This window comes from Manis pentadactyla, chromosome 2, assembly GCF_030020395.1.
Source record: "Manis pentadactyla isolate mManPen7 chromosome 2, mManPen7.hap1, whole genome shotgun sequence".
NCBI classification, from domain to species: Eukaryota; Metazoa; Chordata; class Mammalia; order Pholidota; family Manidae; genus Manis; species Manis pentadactyla.
Genome location: NC_080020.1, coordinates 70,400,953 through 70,427,276, shown reverse-complemented (window position 1 = coordinate 70,427,276; position 26,324 = coordinate 70,400,953). Strand labels below are relative to the sequence as shown.

The window sequence follows — 26,324 nt, the reverse complement described above, 5'->3', positions numbered from 1 at the left end:
TCTTCTGAATGCTCATCACATACATCCACTTTGTGTGCACACGTGTATGTGTGTATGTTACCTTTTTGGTTTTGGGCCTAAATAGTCTCCAAAAATATGGGTCATTGCCTGTCCTTTATTTTTATACTAATAACCATTTTTAGCAGTAGTGTTTCTCCCTTAGAAGATTTCTTGTTAAAAGACAGAGGAGGAACATTCACCTCAAGGTAGGGAGTCTCTGCTGTTTATTTTCTTATTTCTAGTACATAATAGGTGTAGGTGGCAGAAGAACAACTATTTGTTTTCATATTCCTGATACATTAGTAGCACCACTTCATTGGTGATGTAAGTGCTGTGATTTAGGTGAGAAAGTGTGCTTGGGCTCAGGTGCAGTGAAAGACACAGGGTAACACACTCCATGACTGCATTTGCATAGGTCTTGCTTTTTTCCAGGGTGTTCGAAGATGTCCAGATTTTCTGGCGAGTCACGTTTAACAAAACAGCTACCGAGCTCGAGAAGAATGGTGTGAGTCTGATGGATCAACTTCTGTCTGTGTCGGGAAGCACGACCTGTGCAGTGGGTCAGACAGAGTGCTTTATCACCATTGAGCTCAAACCAGGGAAGGTAAGAAATGATGAGGCAGAGTCCTGTTAGATTCTAATTTTATTTCTTTAGAATTAGTGATTTCAAAGCCACTTTATTGAAACTTGCTCATTGGTTATGTGGACTCTTCATGTCTTGTCTAGCTATAATGTCAAAATCTCTTTGCTGGGGAACAGACTTCAGACTTAGAATTTATTACATTATAAATTTTTGTAAATATGCTCTTCAGTTGTACACCTAAAACTGATGCGATGTTATATGCGAGTTATATCTCAATAATGATTTTAAGAGAGCTGAACAGTTTTTTTCCATTTCTGTTGTCATTTCCAAGATTCTTCCTGGTGCTCATTGTGTGAATGATCCCTTGAGTCATTTTCTGCCAGATTAATATCTCTGATTACTCTGAATGTTGTGTTTTGCTTTTATCATATCCACAGATTTGATTATCATATATCCATAGATTTCATCCAAAGAATGAAAGCACTCTCATTCTCTATTAACATATAGTTAGCAAGTTCAGTTTTGATCTACTGAAGAGGCATAGAGGCTAGGCTTGGTGAGCCTTTGGATAAATTTCTATTGGTTCATGTTATACAAGGCACCCAGCAGACAGATAATTCCCCCTTCTTCCCAAAGGAATCTGCATTTTTCAAATGGTAGTGGTTACTGAAGATGTAAAAGAGCTTTAGTCATTTAGTAATTGTAGCTTTTTTTTAATGACTATTCCATGATACTTTAATGCTTAAGGAACACTCAGTGTTATTTGTTCAGTCTATTACTTAATGTAGTAAACTAAAATATTTAAATATTAATACAAAAACTAGCCATAATGTTATGAATGTTAAAAAATATCATGGCTTCTTTGTACATGTCAAACACTTTAAACAGCAGAAAAATCATGCACAAGTGCAATTACTTCAAAACATATATTTACACTCATCCTAAATCACAAACTGAGATTTTCTTTTCTTTATTTATTTTTCACTTTCTGAGAAGTGCTGTAATAGTTATATTGATCTTTTCTAAGGTTACAGTGTTACGTATTTTTTTTTTTCCATATCTAATCACGTTGTTTATTTCAAAGCAAAAGCCAAGTGATTTATTGGGAGGTAATAATTATCATTACAGTACAGAATTATGTGGAATAATTTATGTTTTTACTATATGATTATAATTTTGAGTTTTTAAATCTCATGAAAATCAACCAGTTTTAACATTCCCATTGTTCCACATAAAATATTTTAATGAATGCTACCACTTACTTCAATGAAATAAAAATTATAGCACTAAAAATCATAAGCAGGGCAGTAAAAGAATGCACTGAAAAGAAGGTTCAACTACAAATGTGAATATGGAATTTTAAGAAAATTAAAGCATACTGACCTTAAATTGTCAAATGCAAGAATGTTTTGGATTTCATAAAAACTACTACCCTAATGTGTAGACAACTCTGAGTGAGATAAAACCAATTGCTACACCAACATGCTCAGAAAGAGTGAATAAAATGGCCAGATTATAAAGCACTGGGGCAGGATTCATATATATCAAAAGATAATGGGACTGCTTTGTAAAAACAAGAATGTTCATTTATTCATTTTATAGGACACATTTCATCATGTTATATGCATTCTCTTCCTATAGATCGATCTATAAAGGAAACCAAATCATAAACTGAAGGTTGATTGGTGATCCTTGAATCACAATAAGTTGCTGTAAGAAACAACCTTTAAAGGTTTTGGTCTATGACAGTCTGATATGTACATTTTACAAGGAGGATTCTCCTGTTTAGGAGATGGGCAGTTGAGAACTATTGTCAGCTAAGGCACCCTCTCTTGGCTATTACCACTAGAGTATGCCACTACAAAGTTTAAGAGATTCATATTATCACTCCCTTTCTGATTAACATACTTTCCACTAACTGTCTAATTAGTAATATCAGGTATGTTTGTCTCATCACCCAACAAGTGTTTTTTTTTCTTTTTTTCTGTATCTCTTATACCTACAATTTGAATTGAAAGTATATTATCATTGACTTTAAAACACACCTTGAGGAAACTCTTATCTTTCTGATTACCATAATTATATGAAAATGGGCACATTTCTAATATTGCACCATGCAGAATCATTTCCTATACTTGCATGCCTAAAAGTTTCTGCTTGTACTTATAAGGACATAAGCATTATGGGAGAGAGAGGGATACAGGATTTTTAGAATTCACTTACATCAAAAGTTCTCACATACCTGGATACTTTAAAATTATTTCTGGATACTCCCATCCTCTTCTTTGAAATCTTAATAGCTGAGGAAAAAATCACATAGGAAGCTATCTCTCTGCCTAGCCACCAACACCCAGGGAAGGAGTAGGGATATTTATCACTCTCTATTAGAATGATTGTTATATCTACCATTCTTCCTTTGCATAAGTAGCATCAATGTAATAGAATCATATTAGGTTGGTGGTTAGATTATCCAGAGTGAGGTATTCTCTATCTTCATCAATAGTTAATTGTATAACCTTGGGTATATTACTTAATTTCATTTGCAAATGGGGTTACACAGTTATCAGAAGTTCTTGATGCCATGTTTGTGACATTGACTCAATCCTATTAGTAGTTATGGCTCATTAACACAATGATTTTTGAGAGGGTAGGTAGAACACAAACCAAAAAAGGAAGAAATGTACTAAATTCTCTAAGCAGAAAGAAGGAGAAAGCACATATATTTTTGATAAACCCTTAATTAAGGAAGACTGGAATAAACTTCCAACTTTTCTTAAATGATTAACAGTTGCTAGAACTCTCTTAGGTTACAGAATTCATGATGTCTTTTATATCTGAGAGCTAAGGAAAAATACATGCAAGTGTATATCAAGAATCATTATGAGATAGCAATTTGTGGTGAGCATTGATATCACCCCCTTTTTTTTTTTTGCCTGTATTACACTTCTGCTGAAAAATTGCTGAATACAGAAGTGATTGCCTAATGTGGGATCATGACTTCTTATAAAGCTTATGGGTTAAAATAAGTGTGGGATATAAAACAATCTATGTGTAATGATTTGACATCAAATTTAATTTGGGTTAAATGCCACTGAAAAGATTAATTCTTTCCTTAAGGTGTTCCCATTCTTATGACAAATGGCTAAATTAATATACATAAATAATTCCATGTGAAATAAATAGATTTAGTTATGTCTCTGGCCATAAAGAATTAGAACATCTTTCTTTTTATATTTATGATTGACTTCAAACAAGGAGAATCACATATGAAGCAATGTGGGGTTCAAATCTCAGAGCAAATATTTTCCAATTTTGTTACAGTAAAAGTTAGTAATTACCCTCTCTGACCTTGGTTTAAGCATCAGTAAAATATAGAAAAACTAACAAATACAAAAGGAAATTTGATACTTTCTAAATTGTAATATTCTTAATGTACGTAAAGTAATGTTTGTCAACAGGCAACTAAAATAGGGAGTAATTCTTCTTCTTCCTCCTCCTCCTCTTCCTCCTCTCTGTCTTTTCTTCTTCCTCTTTCCTATTCCTCTTTCTCCTCTATTTTACTATTAAAGTCTAATATATAGCAAATTGGGAGTTTGGGAGGGAGGAAGAAATTAGTCAAACTCTTATTCACACCAGAACATCTCTATACATGTGCCAGTTTGATAGGAAATAGTCGATCTAATTCAACTGAGTAGTCCCATATGAATAAATAAAAAGTGAATAATGAAAAGTATATTGCATCTTTGACCTGCGTATATGAAAATATCATCTTTCTTCTCAAATTAGCTCCTCTTTCTGACTGCCCACTTTTTGGTAACAACATAAAAATCTTTAACTCAGGATTAAAGCCTTAGTTTTAAATGTTTTTTTTTTCTTTTCTTTAGCACACCCAATCACATGCAAGCCTGCAATAATTAATGTGAATTATAACTACTCTCTTTCAGATTCCATAGATGCTATCCAATTTCTAGCTCTCGCTTTCTCTCACCTGGACTTTTACAACAGCTTCCTAAATAAGTTTTGCTTTTATAGGCACTATTTTCTCACTTCATATCCTTGGAAAGGACAAATCAGAACTAGACAATAATTCAAATAATAGATTTATAAGTGAATAAAGACCAGACATAAAGGATGCTAAATAGTTAACCAGGTCTTACTATACACTAGAAATTATCTTTTTCAATTCTTAGTAAAACCTGGAAGATTTCTAATAGTCTCGATTCACTTAGCTAATTTTACCAAATAGTTTTGTGGTAATAAAGAAAAATCTTACTAAAGTTTGGTGATGCCATTAAGTTGGTTTTATGATTGTCAAAGGGAATTTTGACAATCTCTATATGCATACATTCATTAATTTTTTTTTTTTTTTTTTTTTTTAGAGGGCAGTGTTACGTATTTTTAATACCTTCCTGGGTGTAGCTCCAGGGGGAAGGGTGTTTGTTCCTGGCCCTGGGTGAGTCCCCTATGAATTTGGTGAAACGGAAGTAAGTCAAAGGAAAGGGCAGGTTGGGAGAAAGGCTTTTATTTCGTCAGCCACCAGGCAGGCTCCCGTCCACCTGTCCCCGCAGGCAGCAGCGTGGGCTCTGCCACCCGTCCTGCCCCTTCTGAGAGGAGCTCCATTGGCAGGTCCTTGGTGACTGGCAAACACCAGTTCAGTTAGGAACCAGGGACACAGGGGAGGAGAATGGCTGTTTTCCCTCCCCTCCTTGCCCCATATCAACCAGAGGCTCTGAAACATTCATTGGTATGTAAATGGACTAAGGCCATGTGGGAGATTCTGGAAATTCTGCCATTTACCTCACACTGGGACTGTAATAATTTGACTGGTTCCAAAGAGAAAGAATACTTATGTCAGGTTCCCTAAGCGTACATGCCCTTGGTTATCATTACTTTGTTCTTTGTTGGGGCTGTGGGTCCTGGATCTTGTCCAAAGCTGTTTCAAAAGAGAATTGCTTGTCATCTGGTTGAGATCCACTTTATAGCTTCACTTGAAAGGTTTTTAAGTTCATGCCTTACAGGGTGATTTTCCACAGAATTATTTGTTCTTTAAATTTTTCAGTGTGAATTTTACATTACTCATTGCCCTCACTGAACATGGAGCTGCTCTATTAGAAGTATTAGAAATCTACGCCTGCCTTGTTAATATCTGATTATATTTGGTAGGATAACTTAGAGACTTCATCTCATTAGAGATGAGATAACAAATCTGTGTTCTTAGTGCATCTCTTTAGTCCTTCTGTCGCATTGGAACAAATACACAACTGCATAATCTTTCAAAAAATTGTGTGTGACTCCCAGTGCTCTTTGCGTCTGACTCGCTTTCATCTTCATTTGATGTGTTTTACAGGCTCTAATAACTGATTCCTATTCTTGGTACAATTCTTACTTTATCTAGGTAATTGTCTTAAACACAATTTTTTTACTAACCCCTTCCTACTTACATACACAGAAAAGAATGCTTATCATTCCTTAGCAGATGAACGCATGCTTAATAAAAGACATGAATGTCTTGATATGTTAGCCCTCTCCTATACATTTATATTAATAAATGTGTAAATACACTATTATAGTCATACTTACTTTGCATTATAACTACTTTTTTATACAGTACAATAGCTTTTTCATTTAAGTGACATGGTAACAAAAGCTTTTACCATTATAGACTCAAATTCAACTGATTTTAATTACTTACTAAGTGATTTTCTTTTTGCTACTCAAATAGTCATGTCCTGGCCACTGAAGGTTCTATTAAGCTGAACTTTTGTTTTTCATGTTGCTTTAAAATCTCTGGAAGCATATTTGCTATATAGCAATAGCATGTGTTCCAGAACCATCCTGATTTTTCCTGATCTAAGATATCTAATTAACTACTGTCCAAGGACTTGATTTCTTACTCCAGACAGTGTTAGAGATCTAAATCTAGGTGTTAGAGAGATGCATTAAAGTCAGTGGTTGGCTGAGTGCTGCTGCTGTGGGCCATGATGGTAGTGATACAGCTAGAAGTAAGTTTTCAAAAATACTGAATTCCTAGTGTTTTTTCCCCCCTAATTTAGCAAATCATTTTAGTGTATTTTATTTTTCTTGAGTGGGAGTTTCATCATCTATTAATACTTTCTATCACACATAAAAGGAGGAACTGAAATTTCCATATTCAGAACATTTGGTCTTGTTACTCTACTTGAAAACATTTAAATCCTCTTCCTGCATTTGTGTAAGTAGTTTTACACCTTCATTCAGCACAACCCCATATTTCCTAGCTCTTCTTTAAGGACAAATCACAGTATCACTTCCTCCATGATGCCTCCCATGTCCTCTAAATTTACAAAGACTTTTTCTGTACCTTTCTTATGAAAGTTACTGATTATATTCAGGGTCAAAACTAATATATATTTTATTTTGACTATTGGACTTCCATCTTCTGGAAAATTAGAACATGGTTTTATTCATATTTACATTCTTCCCATCATCTTCCATAAATGTGTGCTGCACACATGAGTTATTGAAAATTCTGTTGTGCATTTTATCTCAAGATTTTTGGTGAATTAGAATCTTGGACAGATCTCACTAGACTTAGGACAGCTATCTTATACAGTATATATTAACTTCAAAATTGTAAGAAAAGTCTCTTGAGATCAGAGTGAGTTCATTCCTGTATTGCTCTTTGGATAAATGTCTTTATCAGTCTTTTGCTGACTTGGCTCTTGTAAAGTGAGACTTGTTTGTATTTAGAGATGAAATTAATTTTTACAGAGTGGAAATATCTTACTGGTGACAGCAGCCAGGTACAGTAGGTAAAAATGCTGAAAGATAAAGAATTGAGTTTCAATGAAATTTTATCTCTACCTGCAGGGGAAAGGGTGGTCATAGAGAAGCTGAGAGAAAAAGAAATAGGCCCATTGAATGAAGATGGGAGAAGAGACTGTTCCTCTGAGCTTGCCCTTCTTGTAGGATAATGTCAAGGGAATTCCTAGATAATAAACATGGCACAGGTAAGGGATAAGAGTATGTACTAGGCAGTCCATAGGATGCTAACTCTGTCTGTCCTTTTTCCTAACTCGGGAAATGCTACTGAGCCCATATCCAAGTCATGTCAGTTAGGCAAGAGAAAGAATTTGGTGTCACTTCTTACTTCTCTTTCTAATGTAATGTTCAAATAATAGAGTTGAGTTTTCTTCTGCATCCTCAGAAATGCCCTCGTCATCTTCCCAGTGTAAAAAGGCGAAGTATAGGCAAGAGGAGTACACATTCTAGTCTCAGTAAGAGGAAATTTAAAAAGAGGGATGAAGATTATATTACTAGAAGAATGAAAAAAATTTGTTTTAAATACTGTGAGCTTCTAATATGCATTTTAGCATCTAACATTTTGTGACTAGAAGGAATGTTATTACTAATCCAGTTCCAATTCCTTCTATGTCTGATAAACTGATACCTAGAGTTATAAATGAGACTGATCCTCCGGCCATGCTCTTCTCCAGTTGGCTTTGAGAGATTATTTGGAGGTCCCAGCAGAGCACAGTTGTTCCTTGGCTTTTGATGTAAGAACTGTCTCTTCATTTTTTATCAGAGGAAGTGCTATAAGGATACTGGGCCTATTATGAGAGGTAAGATGGTGGTTAAGAGCTTGGCCTCCGATGATAGAAGACCTGGGTTCAAATCTAAGCTCTTCTGCTAATTAGCTGGGTGACACTGGTCATTTGCTCACCTTCCTGAGCCTCCCATATTTCATGGGGTGGATAGATTAAATGAGACAGTAAATGAGAAGTTCTTTGCCCAGTTCTTGGCAAGGAGTTGGCCCTTCCTAAGAGATGGTTGGTATTACTGTTGTTCAGAATGGATGGGAATGGAGCCCAAGGCAATTCAGTGACTGGAGTAGTAGCTACATCAGCCTTAGTGGTAGGGAAGTTACAACACAGCAAACACAACAACACATTCATCCATAGAATTACAGCACTGATTAATAATAGTGGTTTCTTCTAAACCTGGTCCAGTCTTACGAACCTCAAAGTTTTTCTACTTAATCATATATCTAATTATTATCTCTACAGGTATTTAATATTTTCATTTTCAAGATATGAGGAATTTAATTTTCCCTAGTCAATTACTTGGCTAAGATTAGAACTCATATGTTGAAGTCTAGTCCATTTCCCCTTTCCCTGCTGCTTTAACTTATGGTTCCATATTAACAAAATATATAAAGGTAATAGTTAACTAACTTACGAAGCACATTCTTAACCCCGAAAATCTGCTTAAACTGCACAGATTGTTTAAATATTTCTTGAAAATGTTTAAAAAGTACTTGAGTAAGATACTGTTTCATCATTACTTTGATCGTCTGCTTCTGAGCAGATTTGGGGCCCATGAAAAATAATTTTATACTAGTTTGGCAGAAGATCATCCTGGAATGTTTGTGACCTCACTAGGAGTAGAACTTCCTGGCAATTACATTAAGACCTTTAGTGAGGTCTCCAGTCATATTTAAATCTAGAGAGGTTCAGATATGATCTGTGAGTTTTATTTTCTCAATAGAATTCAGGCATGTTGTTTGAACAGAGTATTCTGTTGTAAGACTGAGGAGTCCCTTTGTCTCTATTCTAATTCTGTGTTGGTACTCATCTGTACATTGTTCAATTTTAGATGGCTCCTTACTTAGATAATAACATATTCTTTGACTGTAAGTGGTTATAAGTAATGTTCTAATCATAATCACAATGAAAAGAAATATTTTACTTGGAAAATACAAGATTCTGTTTTGGAATGTAATATGCCAGAATCCTTAGTTAAATTAAACTATTGTGAATTCAAGCTCACTTGGCCATCAGAGAATAATAGCTCTTGAATGTAGTTACCCATGCTTTCCTAATGCTTTACTTTATTGTATTTGCCAAATTTAGTTTCTCAAAAGTGGGAAGAGTATAGTTATCTCCACATTTCAATATTTATTGACAGTGCGTCAGCAAAAATAAAGATATTTGCTATAGGAAAGCTAAACATATTTCTTCAGACAATAAAAGGGAATTAAGTTCATTTACTTTGTGACTAAGACACTACTTATTCTTGGATAATACTAAAGAGTATATTGTATTGTTTTATGATGTAATGATTCTCATTAAAATGATCACAAAACAAATGAGAAGGCCCTTACTGATAGATAAAAATGATGTATCAAATTAGAGATTCAGTGACACATGCAGTTGAAAAATGCATCAACTTAGCTTCTTTGAGTTATGCCAGGAAGCTAACAATACTCAGATTTTTAGGTTATTATGTAAGAGTGAGTAAGTAAAAACAGGTGATAGACAGTATGTTATAAAATTAAATTCAGGCTTTAGACAATAAATTATTTGAGCTTGTTGAGAAAGAATTGAAGTGAAACGTGAGGGAACTATAGCCAGTGGACTAAACTTAGACTTATTGATACATAAAGTTACAGAATTGACTGTTATCAATATTTGGTCATATTTATATAAAACCCTTTAAATAAAACATTACAGGCAGCTTTCCTCTGTCCCCAGTGTCATTCTCCAACTCCACCTCCTGTCCTCTTCCCAGCCTAACCCCTCCACCCAAGCCAACTACTGTCATTGTGATTTTTTGCTTTTAAATATTTAAATAAATATGTACCATTAACAAAATATAGTGACTTTATGTAATTTTAACTCTACATTTATTGCATCATGCTATAAATATTATGCAACTTGATTTTTTCTCTCCTGATCATTTTTCTGATCCATCCATGTTGAAAAGTACTGAAAAATACATTTGTTTTAACTAATAATTAGCATTTCATTGGATGAATATATTTTATTTATCCTTTGGTAGGTTTACTGAGGTACACATAAATTGTTTCTTCACATTGATTTTGTAATAAGAAGCTCAACTAGCGAGAGTAAAATTATTTCTTAAAACACCAAAAAAAATCAATCTCTTGGTAATCTAACATCAGAATTTAATTTGATAAATAAGAACAAAGCTGAACGTATCATGTTCCTGATTTCAAGCTATACTACAAATCTATAGTCATCAAAAATTCATCAAAAATAGCATAGTACTGGCACAAAAATACACAAATAGATCAATGGTGAAAAAATTAACCCACACTTATATGGTCAATTAACCTGTAACAGTGGAGGCAAGAATATACAGTGAGGAAAAGACAGTCTCTTCAATAAATGGTGCTGGGAAAACTGGAAAGACACACTCAAAAAAATGAAATTGGACCATTTTCTCACACCTTACACAAAAATCAACTCAAAATGGATTCAAGATCTAAATATAAGACCTAAAACCATAAGACTACTGAAAGAAAACAGACAGTAAGCTCTTGAAGGTCAGCATTAACAATTTTTTTTCTAGATATGTTTTCCTAGGCAAAGAAAACAAAAGCAAAAATAAACAAGTGGTACTACATCAAACTAAAAGATTCTGCAAAGTGATAGAAACCATAAACAAAATGAAAAGGGAACCTGCTGCATGGAAGAATGTATTTGCAAATGATATATCTTATAAGGGGTTAATATCCAAAATACATAAAGAACTCATACAACTCAACACCAAGAAAACCCACAAATAATCTGTTTGAAAAATGGGCAGAGCAGCTGAATAGACATTATTCCAAAGAAGACCTACAGATGGCCAACAGACACATGAAAGATGCTCAGCATCACCAATCATCAGGGAAATTGAAATCAAAACCACAATGAGATATCACCCCACACTAGTCAAAATGGCTAGTATCAAAAAGAAGAGAATTGAGTGTTGGCAAGGATATGGAAAAATGGGAGCCCTCTTGCACTGTTGGTGGTAATGTAAATTGGTCTGTCCTCTATGAAAAACAATACAGAGGTGTGGGTAAAATTGTAGTATTTCCAGAATCTCTTGTCAGGCCTTAGTGCTTCTCCGTATCAATAGGTGTTTCCAAGGGGTGGAGAGAAGTAGCCCGTCTCTATATCAATAGGCGATTACAAGGGTGGGGGGAGCCAGGGTATAATTGGACTACTCTCAAGAGGTTTGGTGGGGTCCCTTCTTGCAGCCAGGTCACAAGAAACATGGGTGAGCAGAAGTGGATGACTACATGTAAGCAATAAATGGGTTTCTCCCACTTTATTTCTCCCTTTGACTGATTTCAGTTTCAAAGGTCATCTGTCCCAGGCTGGGAACATATTTTACCTCTGGCGTTACAAGAGAGTTCCTCAGAAAATTAAAAATAGAAATACTGTATGGCCTAGTAGTTCTACTTATGGGTATTTACCAGAAGAAAACAAAATCACTAACTCAAAAAGGTATATGACCCCTATGTTTATTACACCATTATTAACAGTAGCCAAGATATGGAAGCAACCTACGTGTCCACTGATAGATGAATGGATAATGAAGAGGTGGTACATACATACAATGGAATATTAATCAGCCATTAAAAAGGGCTAAGTGAAATAAGCCAATGGAGAAAGATTAGTGATTTCACTTACATGTGAAATCTAAAAAAGCAAACAAAACAGAAATATGACTCAAATACAGAACAAATTGGTGGTTGCCATAGGGGAGGTAGGGTGCGGAGCAGGTGAAATGGTTGAAAGACATAAAGAGGTACAAACTTCCAATTATAAAATAAAGATGTTATGGTGATGAAAAGTACAGCCTAGAGAATATAGTCAATAATACTGTAATAACTGTGTGGTGACAGTGACAACTATACTTATTGTGGTGAGCATGTCATAGTGACAGCATTGTTGAATCACTGTGTTGTACACCTATATGTCAACTATACTTCGACTAAAATTTAATCTTAATTATTCATAATGTAAATATTCATATCTATAATTATGTATATGAAGAATGCTGCTTTCTAATAGCAGAACTGTCTTGAAATAGAAATGTATTCGTAATCATCTTTTTTTTCCTTTTTCTCATTGTCAGATTGCATCTCAAGTTGAAATGCATTTTTATGTTGAACTGTATGAAGTAACTGCTGGAGCAGCAATAAACAATAGTGCCCGATTCGCACAGATCACATTCTTACACAGTGATGAACCTCAAAGCCTCGTGTATTTTTCTGTGGGTTCTCGGCTGCCAGTGGCACATAAGAAAGCCACTTTAGTCAGTCTGCAGGTGGCCCGGGATTCTGCAACAGGACAAATGATATCTGTTAACTTCAGTACCCAGGTAGGCATGGAATATAGATTAACAAACATTAAGGTTTTATTCTTTACTTGGAGCATGTGTAATGAAACAATAATCGATACATTATTTTCTGATGTCACCATCATAATTCATGTTATGTTTATTAAATTAAGGTTTATCCTTGAAACAGTTTTTTCCCTTATATCATGTTTTACAATGACAGTCTTTTGTTTTTCTTTGTTTTGAAAAAGTTGATAATTGTACAATGCAAAGTGTCTTACATAAATCTGTTGGGAAAATCTCTAGAGAGTTAAAATTTCTTCAGAATGTAGTTGTACTAGACCAGAAACAAAAAGTAAGAGTCTTTGTATGGTTTATATCTGAACTAGATGAAAATCTCCTCCATAACTTCAAACACTACCTGACCTCTCTGTTCCTTTCCCATTTATGAGGTCTCTGCTCTTCACATCCTTTCTGGTAGGTGACATCAGAGGGAAGAGGGGGGAGCAGGTGAGTATCCAGGGACTCAGAAGAATATTGCTTGTAAAGCTGTGACAGTATCCTGGGGTTGATCCAAAGAGCACTATACAATCTTCCCAGCATTACTTTTTTAAACTTTATTTTAGCAGCAAAACTCTTAATATGTTACAAATGTGTGTATGCACTCTGCTTGAAGCCCCGTTGCGGAGATGGGAACTTTCCTACCTTAACCCTCTCTTTGTTTTTCCCCTTGACTAGTACAAGAAACCCAGTTTGTTATTCTGGACAGTTCTGCCATTTCCTTTGTTTCAAGATTCCAAACCTGGTCACTCTCTAGGTCTCAAGGTTTCAAAGTTGGTTTTTTTTTTTTCAAAGTGCTCTTTAGCATGTGCTTGATTATGTCATCACTGGGTAGCTCAGCCATGTAGAACATTCTGTGCATGACATTGACATATGTCCAGCCAGTTTGCTGTGTAGCAGTCCCTGTGTCAGGGATGGGAGGTTAGGAGTCCTGAGAGCTGTTCTGGAAGCTTGCCAGGCAGAAAAGCCTTTTCTTTATGACAGAGTTCACATCTTGGCAAACAAGAAGAAAAAAACTCTATCCTGTGAGACTCTAAAATAAATTCCAGTCTAAATAGCCTTGAAATATATGAACACAAAAAAGTATTTTGATTCATAATGAGAGAGATTTAGTATTTTTTAGTTTTGACTATATAAGACAGGACGCAAAATGAGAAGAAATACATGCTTTCTGCATCTTCACTCATAAGACATCTATTGTCATATGCTCACTACTTTGTAGAGTACAAGAAGGAGACTGGAGAACAACAGATGATAAAAGGATTTGAGGCACATTTCAGACTAGTTCATACACTCTGATGAGAGGGGAATTGAAGTTGCCAAAATAAGAATTTGAATGCCTGTTATCTCTATTATACTCATTTATATTTTTCTAGATTCTTCATAAATGATTCCTTGCACAACACATGCTGTCACTAGCATGTAACTCATAGCATTTTTATATCACTATAAATTCAGTAAGAAAGATCCCTGTGTTGATGAAGTGTTCTTTACCTTTACTGTATCAATGTAAATATCCTGGTTCTGATATATTATAGCTATGCTAGATGTTACCAACAAGGGATACTGGCTAAAGGATGCAGGAGGTGAGGTCACTCTTTGTTATTTCTTTTAACTGCATGTGAATCTACAATTATCTCAAAATGAAAGTTTAATTTAAAAGATTAGAAATAAAGGTTTCACCTCTCTGGTATTTTTTTTTAACTCCTGTTGCTTCCCTGCCCCTGCATTTCCCTCTATGAATGCCAGACATATTACTAGCAGACAAAGACATGTAATTCAATTTTCCAGTAGTAGGGAAGGATGAGAAAATAATTATGAACCAAGTTGCTATTCTGCTATAATGACACCAATTTTCATTCTACTTTAAATAAATTTTAATAGTGTAGTAGAAGCAGTAGCTCTAGTATGCATACCCTTTCACGCCAGCATTTCCTCGCATAAATACTATACTCTTAGCATAATTTCCCTTATAACTATGTATTTGTAATACAAAGATTTGAGACAATGGAAATATCAGTTATTCCAGTTGACTTAAAGTTAAATAGGCCTATAGCTAAGCCATTTGAAAACCATTCCTAAATACTTTGATTGTGTGTGTGTGTGTGCTAACCCAGAGCACACAAGCTCAGGAAAGAACATGCCTTTCCTGCATTCTCACATTGGTTGTTGTACTCAGAGGCTATTTCTGTATTTTTTTGTCATTGCTTTTAAATTGCATAGTGCTTCTTGTTTGTGTTATATGTATTTTATAAACACAATATTTTGAAAAGTTCCATTTCCTTTAAAAATCTGCATTGTGAAATTAATCCTACTGGAAAATAGTGGGTGGAATGTATAGATGCAGTTTATAGTAAGTAATAAACTCACTAACACCTTTCTTAAGAACTCCACCTTTACCGGGATCATAGAATGAGCTACTGTGAACCCTTCCCCATGCTGGCCTGTTTCTTCCTGGCAGAATAACATCTTAAAGATAACCTCTTTCCTCAATTTCATGTTGAATTATTTTCTTGCTTTTGTTTATAGCTTTACCACCTACCATATGCACCTGTTTAGGAAATTATGCAAATGAGCTGTTTCCAGTTGTATTGCTTTATGGTATGTTGCTTTGGCTCAACAATATGTTTTTGACAAACACCATGTCGATGTGTATAGTTCTCTCTCTTATACTCTTACATAGTATTTATTCCAATGGATTCTTTATCTATTCTGAAGTAAGTAGATAATTGTGTTGTTTCCTTCAGCAGAACATTGTTCACCCATTGCACACTCCATGCTACTCAGAACAGTTTATCTTCATTGAATTTTCACATATTGACACAGTTGATCACTTCCTCCGGGAAGCATACCTTTCTTCTTTGGGCTTCTGGAACACCACCCTTTACTATTTTTAGGAAGAGTTGTCTTTGTTGTATTTTCAAAAATATATGTGGTTTTGGGAGGAGATTTCCGCTGCTCTACTCATGCAGCCATCTTGGCTCTGCCCCCACCCTTTACTATTTTTAACACTTCACTTTGGCAGCACCTTCCTTTTGTCTGTGTTGGTCTTCCTGACCAATTTAGATTGAGGTCCACCAAGACTCACTCTATATACCATCCCAACCTGTTTTCTTTAAATGTTATCTATAAAATGAAAACTCCTGAGTTTTTATCACTAAGCCTCTTCACCACCCCTGATCCAGACTCATATATCTGATTGCTCCTTTTTGATATCCTTATCTGAATATCTAAAAGGAATCTCAGGCTTAATATGTATTATAAATAACTCCATTTTTCCCTTAGTAATATTTCCCCCAGTTTCCACCATTCATCCAGGCAAAATAGCTCAGCATTATCCTTATTCTCCCCCTAACTTTGAATTAACTAGGAGATCCTACTGCCTGTACAGTCAAAACGCATTCCCACTGTGAGTACTTCTTACAGCCCTACTCCAAGCTACTGTTGTTTTTTGCATGAACTAGTGCAGAAAACTCTCTCTTCTCCCTGCCTCTATGCTCATTCCCAGCTGCAGCCTGTCTATGCACAAGAGCCGAAATACTCATGGAAATATGAGATGAAATGTGTTGCTCTGCTGCTGGAATCCTCCAGTGTCTTCCTGCCACACTTTGTATAATGGATGTATATGATCTGACCTCTACCTACCTCTCTGACGTCAGCAGCTTGTACTCTCATCCTTCTTCCAATCTTACTACCCTTCTGGTTCTTCCTCTAATATTCTAAGGTGGTTCCCTTGGTAATCGCTGTTCCCTCTACCTAGAATATTTCCCCCCAGATCCTTATGTGGCCAGTTCCCTTACATCACGAAGATCTCTGCTCAAATGCTATATCAAGAGCTTCCGTGACCAGTGTGATCTTAAATAATACCCTGACCGTCACCCTGCATTCCCTTACCTAGTTTTATTTTTATTCAGAGAATTCATCTTCATGTGAAGTTTTTTATTCATTCTATAATTTTTGTCCTGTCTATGTTCTCTGCTAGAATATGAATGCAGGTGTTCAGGATTTGTTGGCTCAGTAGTAAGTGTACATTTCTTTGGTTCTTCTTTGACTAAATCATAATGCTTTACAAATAACTTGTGATTACCATAATTTGAAGAAACTATGGTATATGCTCCAGACATTTATTCCTTTGAGTATTTTTATATCTAAGTATAAAAAAAAGAGATCACTCTCTTCTGCTTCCTCCTTTCTCTCCTCTGCCTACTCTTTATTCCTCCAAACTCCATATCCCCAAAATTTCTTGGTGAGAACTAAAATGTAAATATTCCCTCTATTTCTCCATGCTTCCATTATGCAGCCTGTGTTATGTAAGCACAATTTTTAGCATGTTCACAATTGAAGGAATTCTGTGAGGCAATAGAGACATTTCTAATTTTCTTGTTCTACTGAAGTACAGTTGATCTACAAATTGTACTGGTTTCAGGTATACAGCAGTGATTCAACAGTTCTATACATTATGACATGCTCACTATGATAAGTGTAGTTGCCATCTTTTGCCATACAAGGTTATTACAGTATTCCCACTGGCTATATTCCACATGCTGTGCTTTTCGTCTCTGTGACTTATTTAATTTATAATTGGAGCTTTGTTCCTCTTTATCCCTTTTACCTATTTCACCCATCACCCCACCTCCCTCCTCTGTGGCAACCACCAGTTTCTTCTCTGTGTTCATGAGTCTCTTTCTGTTTTGCTTGTAGATTTCACATACAAGTAAAACCGTTTGGTATTTGTCTTTGACAAATTTTGTTTTTAGGCCTCTATCTTTTCTAATCACTGTATAGTGTGTATTTATCTCACTATTTTAAGAAAAAGTACAAAACCCCACATTTTGTAATACCCCAGGAGTAATGTTATGGCCCGTCAGTTTATTTAGAAGAAATAGAATTTGTTTGAGAAATAAGAATTTGTTTAGGACAAGATCAGAGATGGTGTAATTTCACAACTGTGGTACTGTTTGATTCTAGGAGTTGAGGAGTGCCGAAAGAATTGGTCGTACTGTCATATCTCCAGCTCTTTCTGGGAAGGATTTTGTGAGAACTGAAGGTACATTGGTCTTTGAATCTGGCCAGAGAAACACCTTATTGGATGTTATCCTAACGCCAGAGGCAGGATCTTTAAATCCATTTCCTAAACGCTTCCAGATTATGCTTTTTGACCCAAAAGGTGGTGCCATGATTGATAAAGTGTACGGGACTGCCAACGTCACTCTCGTCTCCGACGCAGATTCGCAGGCCTTTTGGGGGCTTGCGGATCAGTTGCAGCAGCCCCTGGATGGGGACATTCTCAGCAGAGTGCTCCACAGCATCAGCACGAAAGTGGCTGTGGAGAACACGGAGGAACAGCTCGGTGCTGTGATGCACTTAATAGACAAGGTAAGGAGTCCTCGCAAGTGTGAGCAGTTGGTTTAATTTCATAAATTAAAAAACTAAGAACCACGTAACAGTTATAATGTCAGTTAGGAATTATGAGAAAGGAAAATTTCTGAACTTAACAACAGAATTGATCACATCTGACATCGTACTTTTGCTTGGATGTGACTGATGCCTGTTTGGAAGCTTTAATCTTAAACTTGATTCTCCAGAAGCTGGATGAATATCTTTTGATATTGCATCTCAAGTGTTTTGGACGAGATGACATAGTTCTTCTGGCTTAAATGCCATTGAACATGGCCCTCCTTGGCCCTTGCTCCCCCAGGGCACTGAAAACTTTCACAGGAGAGAACTCAGGGATGACCAGGTCATATCAGGCATTCAAACTGGTGTGGACTTTTACCAAACAGGTTTTACTTTAAACCAATTTATTTATTTGCACTTCTGCAAATGATGAAACTAAGTGGAGATAAATGGTCCTAAGGATATAAATGAAATGTACTTAAAAGAATTATTACTAAAGAAATGACTCTTGTGGGGCTGTTGGGGACTTGTTATGATATTTCTTATAAATATGTACAAATATACAAAATGCATGCATGTGTTTATATAAACTTTCTTACTCAGTGATCTTTAAATACTTAAAATGTTTACAGTGGGGTTTTAGATTGTCATGCCTATTTTATTTCTTTTGGTATCTCTTAAAATCCAATGTCTGAAGAGCAAAAAATTATAAAGTACACAGACAAGAAGAGGAGGCCTTGCCAAATAGCTGGTACAGCAAAGAGAAGTGCCTGCTATTTTGTTCAGACAAAGTACTAGAGATGAGAATTTCCTCTGGGAAATATTCTAACTTAAAATTTATAATGATGAAATGGCATAGGACCATAACGAGTTGATTTTGGCCATGAAAAGGTAGATAATGTATAGTAACTACATTTTAGAAAAGAGAAGACCATTTCATATGATCTAGAGAAGATATAAGGACATTATGCCACTATTTTACCCCTCATTGTGTTATAGAAAGGGCTACATTTTTTTGGTAAAAGAGTCACCCTTATTTAATTACAGTTGTCAAGTAGTGTATCTTGATTGTTTTGTGTATGATAGATTGCATCTATCATGAATAATGAAACTGAATCATGAAAGAAGCTCCTATGGAAAAATGTAATTAACTTCTTTGAGTAACTGTAGGCAAACAGCATAATTTTTTCTCATATATTAATCTATATGAAATAACCTGGGGATTATTAGAGGAAGAAAATATTTCCTCAGTGTTAGAAAATATTACAAATTCAAATAGACAATTATATGAGTTCTTTAAAGAATTATATTCCAAATGAAGCTGCCTTTGCTCTGATTATTTTCAAATCATGTTATTGTTACTAAAACTTTTTAATGTTATAGCATATTATCTTCTGTAATACTGTATTTATATGTATATCAGTACTGAAATCTGGTGATTTGAATAACTGACTTATTATTCAGTAATTGTATGTTATATATATTATATATCATGTGTATTACATGAAGAAAAGTGGGAAATTCTGAATATTATAAAAGACTTAAATAAATAGAAATCTATATCTTGTTCAACAATAGGAAGACTCAATATCATAGAGACAACAGTTTGTACATTAACCTATAAATGCAATATAATCCCTACCAAAATATCATTAAGTTACTCTTGGATGTTTTTAACCTGGACAAAAGTAATACTGTAGTTCACCCATAAGAATACACATGAGAGAATGGGCAAATATTTTTTGAAAAAGAAGAAAAATGATAGGGACCAACCAAATATGAAGATATATTACAAAGTTGCAGTGATTAAAACAGGGTGGCACAGGTGCAATGCAGGCATGGGCATTCAGATCAGTGGAACAGAACAGAAAGTGCAGAAATAAATGCAAGCACATGTAAAATGATAAAGGTGACATTTCAGATCAATGGGTCAAAATTATTATCTGTAAATGGTGTTGATACAGCTGATTTAACCATTTGAAGGAAAAATAGAGCTGGATCCCTAGCCTAAATCCTACTCCCAGATAAATCTCAGACAGATCCGAGATTAGCTGTAAAACTGAAAACATGAAAATACTAGCAGAAAACATGGATGAATCATTTTTAATATGTAAGTTTGAAATGGGGAAAGTCTTCAAAAAGCATACCCAAAGGTCATAAAGGAAATAATCCACAAACCCAACTACAAACAGCTTACCCAGAATTTCTCTTTGCATATACCACAAGCAAAATCAAAAGACAACTAATGCTTATATGTCAGTTATATCTCAGTAAAACTGGGGAAACAAGTAAGAAAAAAAGACAACTAATGGGTATGAGGAACATGTATAACTAGAATGTTACTTATGATAATTGATAAAAATAATAGCCATTAAGAGGGGCCTGAGTATATATCCATAAATGTAAAAAAATCATATTTTAAACATTTCTAGTGAGGATAAGACAGGAATGAAATTGGTACTGAAAATGTACATAGTCACATACAGTACAGCTGAAATTTTAACAAATACAGGATGCCTAGTTAACTTTTAATTTCAGATAATCAATGAATACATTTTTTAGTGTAAGTATATCTATTTAAAAATATTTTATCTGCATGCACTATTTGGGACATACTTATATCAAACAATTTTTGGTTGCTTAACTGAAATTCAAATAGAGTCACCTATATTTTATCTGGCAAGCATCTATATATCCTAAATGTACTTAAAATAATACTCTAAGATATCCTCAAATTCAGAACTAAAGAATAGAATTTTCAAGTACTAGATAGAACTTCATTCTATAAGGTCTTGTGTTTTTAAGTGAAATTGCTTCCTATTTTATTTTCCCCCAGATTTTAACTTGTTTGAAACAGAATCTACTCTATACTATATGTTTCTTTATAGGAGGAGCTCAGTAAATCTGAGGTACTATTATTAAACTCCCTAGAAATGTAACTATTTATGTTGAGAAGAAACAAATACTATGCTAAAAAAAAGCAACAGCTTTAAATGACTCACTGTAAAGATTTTCAGGAGAAAATCCAGCTTTGGCTTTGGGCAAATTGTTGCTATGACATAATAATCTATCTCTTGATTTTCCTAGACAGGGTGCAGTGAAAATTATTAAAATGCTGTCAGATGCCTTAATAATAGTATCATTCTTTTAAGACTGTTGGATTTGATATGCAAATTTTAAATTTCATTGGGTTTTGGTTTTCACGTCAGTGAAACCTGAGTCAAGACACCTTGCCTCTACATTTGGGTATTGGCACACTTGAAAGGGCACAGGAATAATTTGTTCTGTGAAAATTTGATAGACTCCTCCTCCCCACCCCTGACGAAAGTCCCCATTTTTGTTTTCCCTCCTGACAGCTTAAAAATATTTTTCCCCATGGTCAATTCAGATTTTCTACTTTCTCTTAAGCCAATTTTGATCTTTTTAGAGGTTCTTTTATTGTTGTTTATGTAAATGGATTTTTAAAGCCAGAATATTTTTATCATATTTTTTAATACTATATATCCTTATATTTCAAAAATTAGTTTTTATTGTAGTCATTCTAACAGATTTAGATGTAGCTCTATATTTTCTTGCCTGGTTTTATATTTCATGCTTGTAATAATTTTGACTGACTTGTCTGCCAAAACTCAGTCAATCTGTGCTGTTATTTTAGGATAAGAAAGTGGGAGAATGTTTGGAGTCAGGGTAGGGTGGCTGTCATTCACACCTGCACTTGGCCATTGAGCATCTCCCTGCCCTTAGATGAATTAGGCATCTTCTTTCGGCGTCAGTTTCCTGCTCTGGAATACAAAACAAAATGACATTAGCTTCTCCCTCACAGGACTGTTGGTGCGAATTAGAGAAGTTAATGCCATGCTGAGAACAGCGCCCGTACAAACCAAGGATTATATAAATAAATAGTCTTTTTGTTTTATTTTTGTGTGTGTGCTTTACTAAAGAAACTTTCTAATGCCCTTGAATATGAATGAAATGTTGGGTGGCTTTAGAATTCTTGGATCACAACCTTTAATTCTTAAAACTTCATTCATTGCTCTGCTGGCTCCTGACATCCCATTTACAAAAAAGGCTGATGTCAAACTGAATTTTTGTTTTTCTATGTTAGTAATTTTTTTTCTAACTAGTTTCTGGTAGGAATTAGTTTTTAACTTTTGAAATAATATTTTAAAAAATCACCCAGATATATCTGGTGGTGTTTCTTCCTAATTTTCTGGTAAAGCAAGCTTAGCATTTTTAGACAAGTATTTCTTTTGCTTATCAAGGAACTGTGTTTTCTTTTTCTACCAGCTCCTTTACATGCTTGATGTATCTTATGGATTTGTCCTGTTTGTTACATTTTCTCTGAGTTCTGGAGTCATTTCTTGCACTTATTTACCTTTTAATGTACTGAACTTGAGTGAATAGCCAAATGGGCTATTCCGTCTCCACTGTAATTGTTATTTGATTAAAATTTTTTGATTTACCTTTTATCATCTTTTCCCTGTGGATTATTCCCCATTTACTTTGAGATGACTACTCGTATCAACTTAGATCTTGAGTTCAGCTATCAGCTTGGCATATTTCTAAGCTATCAGCTTAGAAAGCATGGGGATCATAAGCCGTTTCCTCAATGAGCTCAACTAGGAGGAGTAGCAGACAGATCATTTCGTTACCTTAAGTTCATTAATAAAGATTTGTGCCAGTTACAAAGAGAGTGATCATGTATGTTGGCAGGTGGGGGCACAGTGTAGAACTCATAGAAAAAGCGGTGACTAATTTGGATTTTGGAAAACTAATAGGGGCTTCTCAGATTAGTGGAATAACAAGTTGGTAGGTTCAAACCCATGTTTATTCAGAAAATAAAGATGTGGTCCTATTATTATGGCAAGAAAAAAAATTGATGAATGCTGTTTTTCCTCTAGCTCTCTTTGTCCCTCAAACAACACACAACCCAGACGTTTCAGATAGGAAGCCTCTTACTTACCAATTAAGGCAAGAGTGCCAGGAGCCCTTTGCTACTTTTGGTTGGAAAAGGATTTTCTCATTTGATGTTTTAGAAATTTAGTGATATGTGGTGTTTTGTGTGCTTCTGTTCATTGAAAAACAGATAAAGATGAATAATCTTGCTTCTCTTATAGACAAATGCATTTATTTCCTTATTTGTTGGTCAAATGGGATAGATACAAAAGTGAGAATAATTTTGGCTTATGATGTCGTTAAATTGTTAAAATTAAGTGATTCTGGCAACCATTTTGGGACTTATCTAGTTATTAAATAGAAAATACTTTGGTGATTATTCCCTTTTTAAATAAATGATTATCTATGCTTTCTTTTTGAGGGCAAGTGTACTTGAAGTATAAGTTTGATGTCAGTTTCTCTCAAGTTCTTCATAGGTTCATCCTTATTTTGGTAATGTTAGTAACTTAATAAAGAACATGTTACATTATACATGTCACTTAAGCATTTATTTTTGAAGATATGTTTTTATACTTGGGTTATTTTTTTCCAGATAACTGTTGAAGGAAAAAAACAAGCATTCAGCATTGAAAGCCGAAATCTTTTGTATGAGATTCTTTGTGCTCTTGTTAACCCAAAGCGCAAGGACACAAGGGGATTCAGTCACTTTACCGAAGTGACTGAGAATTTTGCCTTTTCTCTGCTGACTGACATTACCTGTGGCTCTCCTGGTGAAAAGTAAGTATCCTTTAATATCACTGAAGTACCTTACATGGATTCCTTCAGTTTATTATAAAGTCATATGGAATGCAAATTGACATTTAGATGATGTAACTAAGGACTACACCGTCAATCCATTCTACCTAGTGGGCAAATGCAGTTAACTATTTGAAGAAAACATAGCAACTATATCAAGAAAAATTAATTTATACTGTCACCAGTAAGTTGTTCTGATTTTGAAAGGTCTTCAAAAAATAAAAAGTCTTATTGGTCACTCTTACTTATAATGAGTAAAAGATACATTCTGAATAGAAAAAACAATGAAGGTGATTCCAACTTTTAGGCATGTTTTGATAGGCTGTTTTGATGTTTTAGACATGGTTCGTTGTTCTCCCCCTGGATTTGTGGATCAGTTCACCCACTTGGAGGCATTTCTCTGAATGTTTTTGAACTTTAGACGAGTTGTTACATGACTGGAGTTTCATGGCAGAAAGCAAACAAGAAGAAAAGGGAAAAATAAAATAGAGCTCATGTTCATTGTTAACTACTTACATTTGATGACTGTATATTAATATTCTTCAGAAGTCATGGTGTTTTAAATTACATTTCCTAAAGTAAATTGGATCATTGTAGTCCAAAGACCTAAAAATGTTTTATTCCTATTTGATTTTATGTAAAATGGCTGATAATAGAACACGGTTGGAAATTGAGATTTTTTCTTCCAATTCTTTCAGAGTATTAATATATGTTATTTAAAAAGCAATGACTACTATTAAATGGGATATGCCTGATTAAAAGTGTTTATGTAAATCTCTATAAAGTTTATTATTATTGATGAATTCCTTCATCAATACTAAGTCACACTGAAATTCAGAGATATTTTGAAGACTGTATTTTAAAATCTGATATAACTTAAGTCATCTCTGTTTCTTGATGACATTATGAACTCTGGCAGGTTAATTAAAATATTGTTTGAATATGTAAAACGTTTAACTTTAGTTTGTAGATTGCAAGACTCATGCAGTTCAAAGAGATAGTCTAGCTATATAAGGGTAATTAGAGAGATCAAAGAAATATAATAATAGTTGTTACTAACTGTACCTCTGCTGTAGTCCTCACACTGTATTAGATTGAATCATTTCATTTGCCCTTTTTTTTGTAGGTAAAAACAGTATGATATTTTGGAAAATTCATATGGTTCAACCTAATCCTTACTAAAAGTTGTACATATTTTATCCTTGTGAAAGATCATTTCAAGTAGCGGTTCAAGGGTAGGGTTAGGGCTTTTATTATTCCTCTTTACAGATGTAGAAACTGAGGTTTGCACAGCTTGCCAGGGGTCCCATGATTGATTAGTCCAGGTGAGGCCTCCATCCCGGGCCTGCTCGACTCCACAGCCTCTGCAGACCACCATGCCCTTGGTCAGACAAGGTTGGAACCACTTGCTTTGTAACAAAGTCTCCTCTCCCAGCCCTGTAGCTGCAAAGTATTCCCCGCCTTTCATCCCAGGTCCGTGCCAGGGTGTGACTCGAGGTTAAGGAGCAGAACCAGCATCCCCTTACTGTACTCTTCTTTTAACCCTGATGAGTGAGTCCCAGGAACTGAGGTTTCCTTAACAAGGAGCATCAGCAAAGCATCTGAAAAGCTCTGCCTTCCCTGTCAGGGGGGCCCCCTCCAGGCCTCACCACTGCTCCTAAGTGTCCTTCTGAGCACAGTGAATAAGCTCCTCAGTGCCTCGCACAATGTCTCTAATGTCCTCAGAAACTTCTGAGATGCATCATTTCTTCAAGTTTGCACTGGAGGCTACAGTGTGTGTGTGTGTGTGTGTGTGTGTGTGTGTGTGTGTGTGTGTGTGTGTGTGTGTGTGTGTGTAGTTAAGAAATATTCTGTATTGTTTTTTCCTCTTGGATTGTATTCAACTATGCTGGCCAATGAAGTCAAATTACTCAAAGCTTTGCATTCTTCATAGTTCTGGTTCTTCATATCTGTTTTTCCGTATTTTTGCAAGATCACTAGGATATCAAGATTTTCTCAGGTGTGAACCATCTACCCTACTGAGAATGTTGGTTCCTATCTCTGGGCCCTGAAAGGCCTAGTGAGAACTCAAGAAAGTATAATATACCCAAAATGTGTTGTCTGTCTTTTTACCTGATATATTTGTAGGGCCTAGAACAGTATCTGATACATGATAGATTCTCAATAGTTATGATATAATGACAGAACAGAATGAATAAATGAATCAGTATGTTTTCTGCTGTGTACTTCCTCTCCATAGACTTACCTTTACTTCTGAGTTATCCAGGAAGAGGAAACATCATTGTATAGCATGTGCAGTGACAGTCATGCAAGAATAGCATGGTACACTTGGGGAGATGAGTTGGCAAGATCGTTGGCCTTTAAAGTCTGAACATAGAATAAGCTATGTAGGGTGTGTGTGTGTGTGTGTGTGTGTGTGTGTGTGTGAGAAAGTGTCAAACTTAGGATTTTAGAGGCATCATGTTGATCAAAGTGT

The 26,324-nt window shown here is 35.1% G+C and overlaps 1 protein-coding gene across 1 annotated transcript in view; it reads left to right on the top strand.

Moving 5' to 3' along the window:
• ADGRV1 (adhesion G protein-coupled receptor V1) overlaps positions 1-26,324 on the top strand; it is a 487,139-nt gene that overhangs the window by 167,846 nt on the left and 292,969 nt on the right. The window contains exons 75-78 of the mRNA XM_036925534.2: positions 433-604; positions 12,497-12,742; positions 17,729-18,136; positions 23,646-23,830. Of these exons, the coding sequence (XP_036781429.2) occupies positions 433-604; positions 12,497-12,742; positions 17,729-18,136; positions 23,646-23,830 (1,011 nt within the window). The remainder of the gene's footprint in view (positions 1-432; positions 605-12,496; positions 12,743-17,728; positions 18,137-23,645; positions 23,831-26,324) is intronic.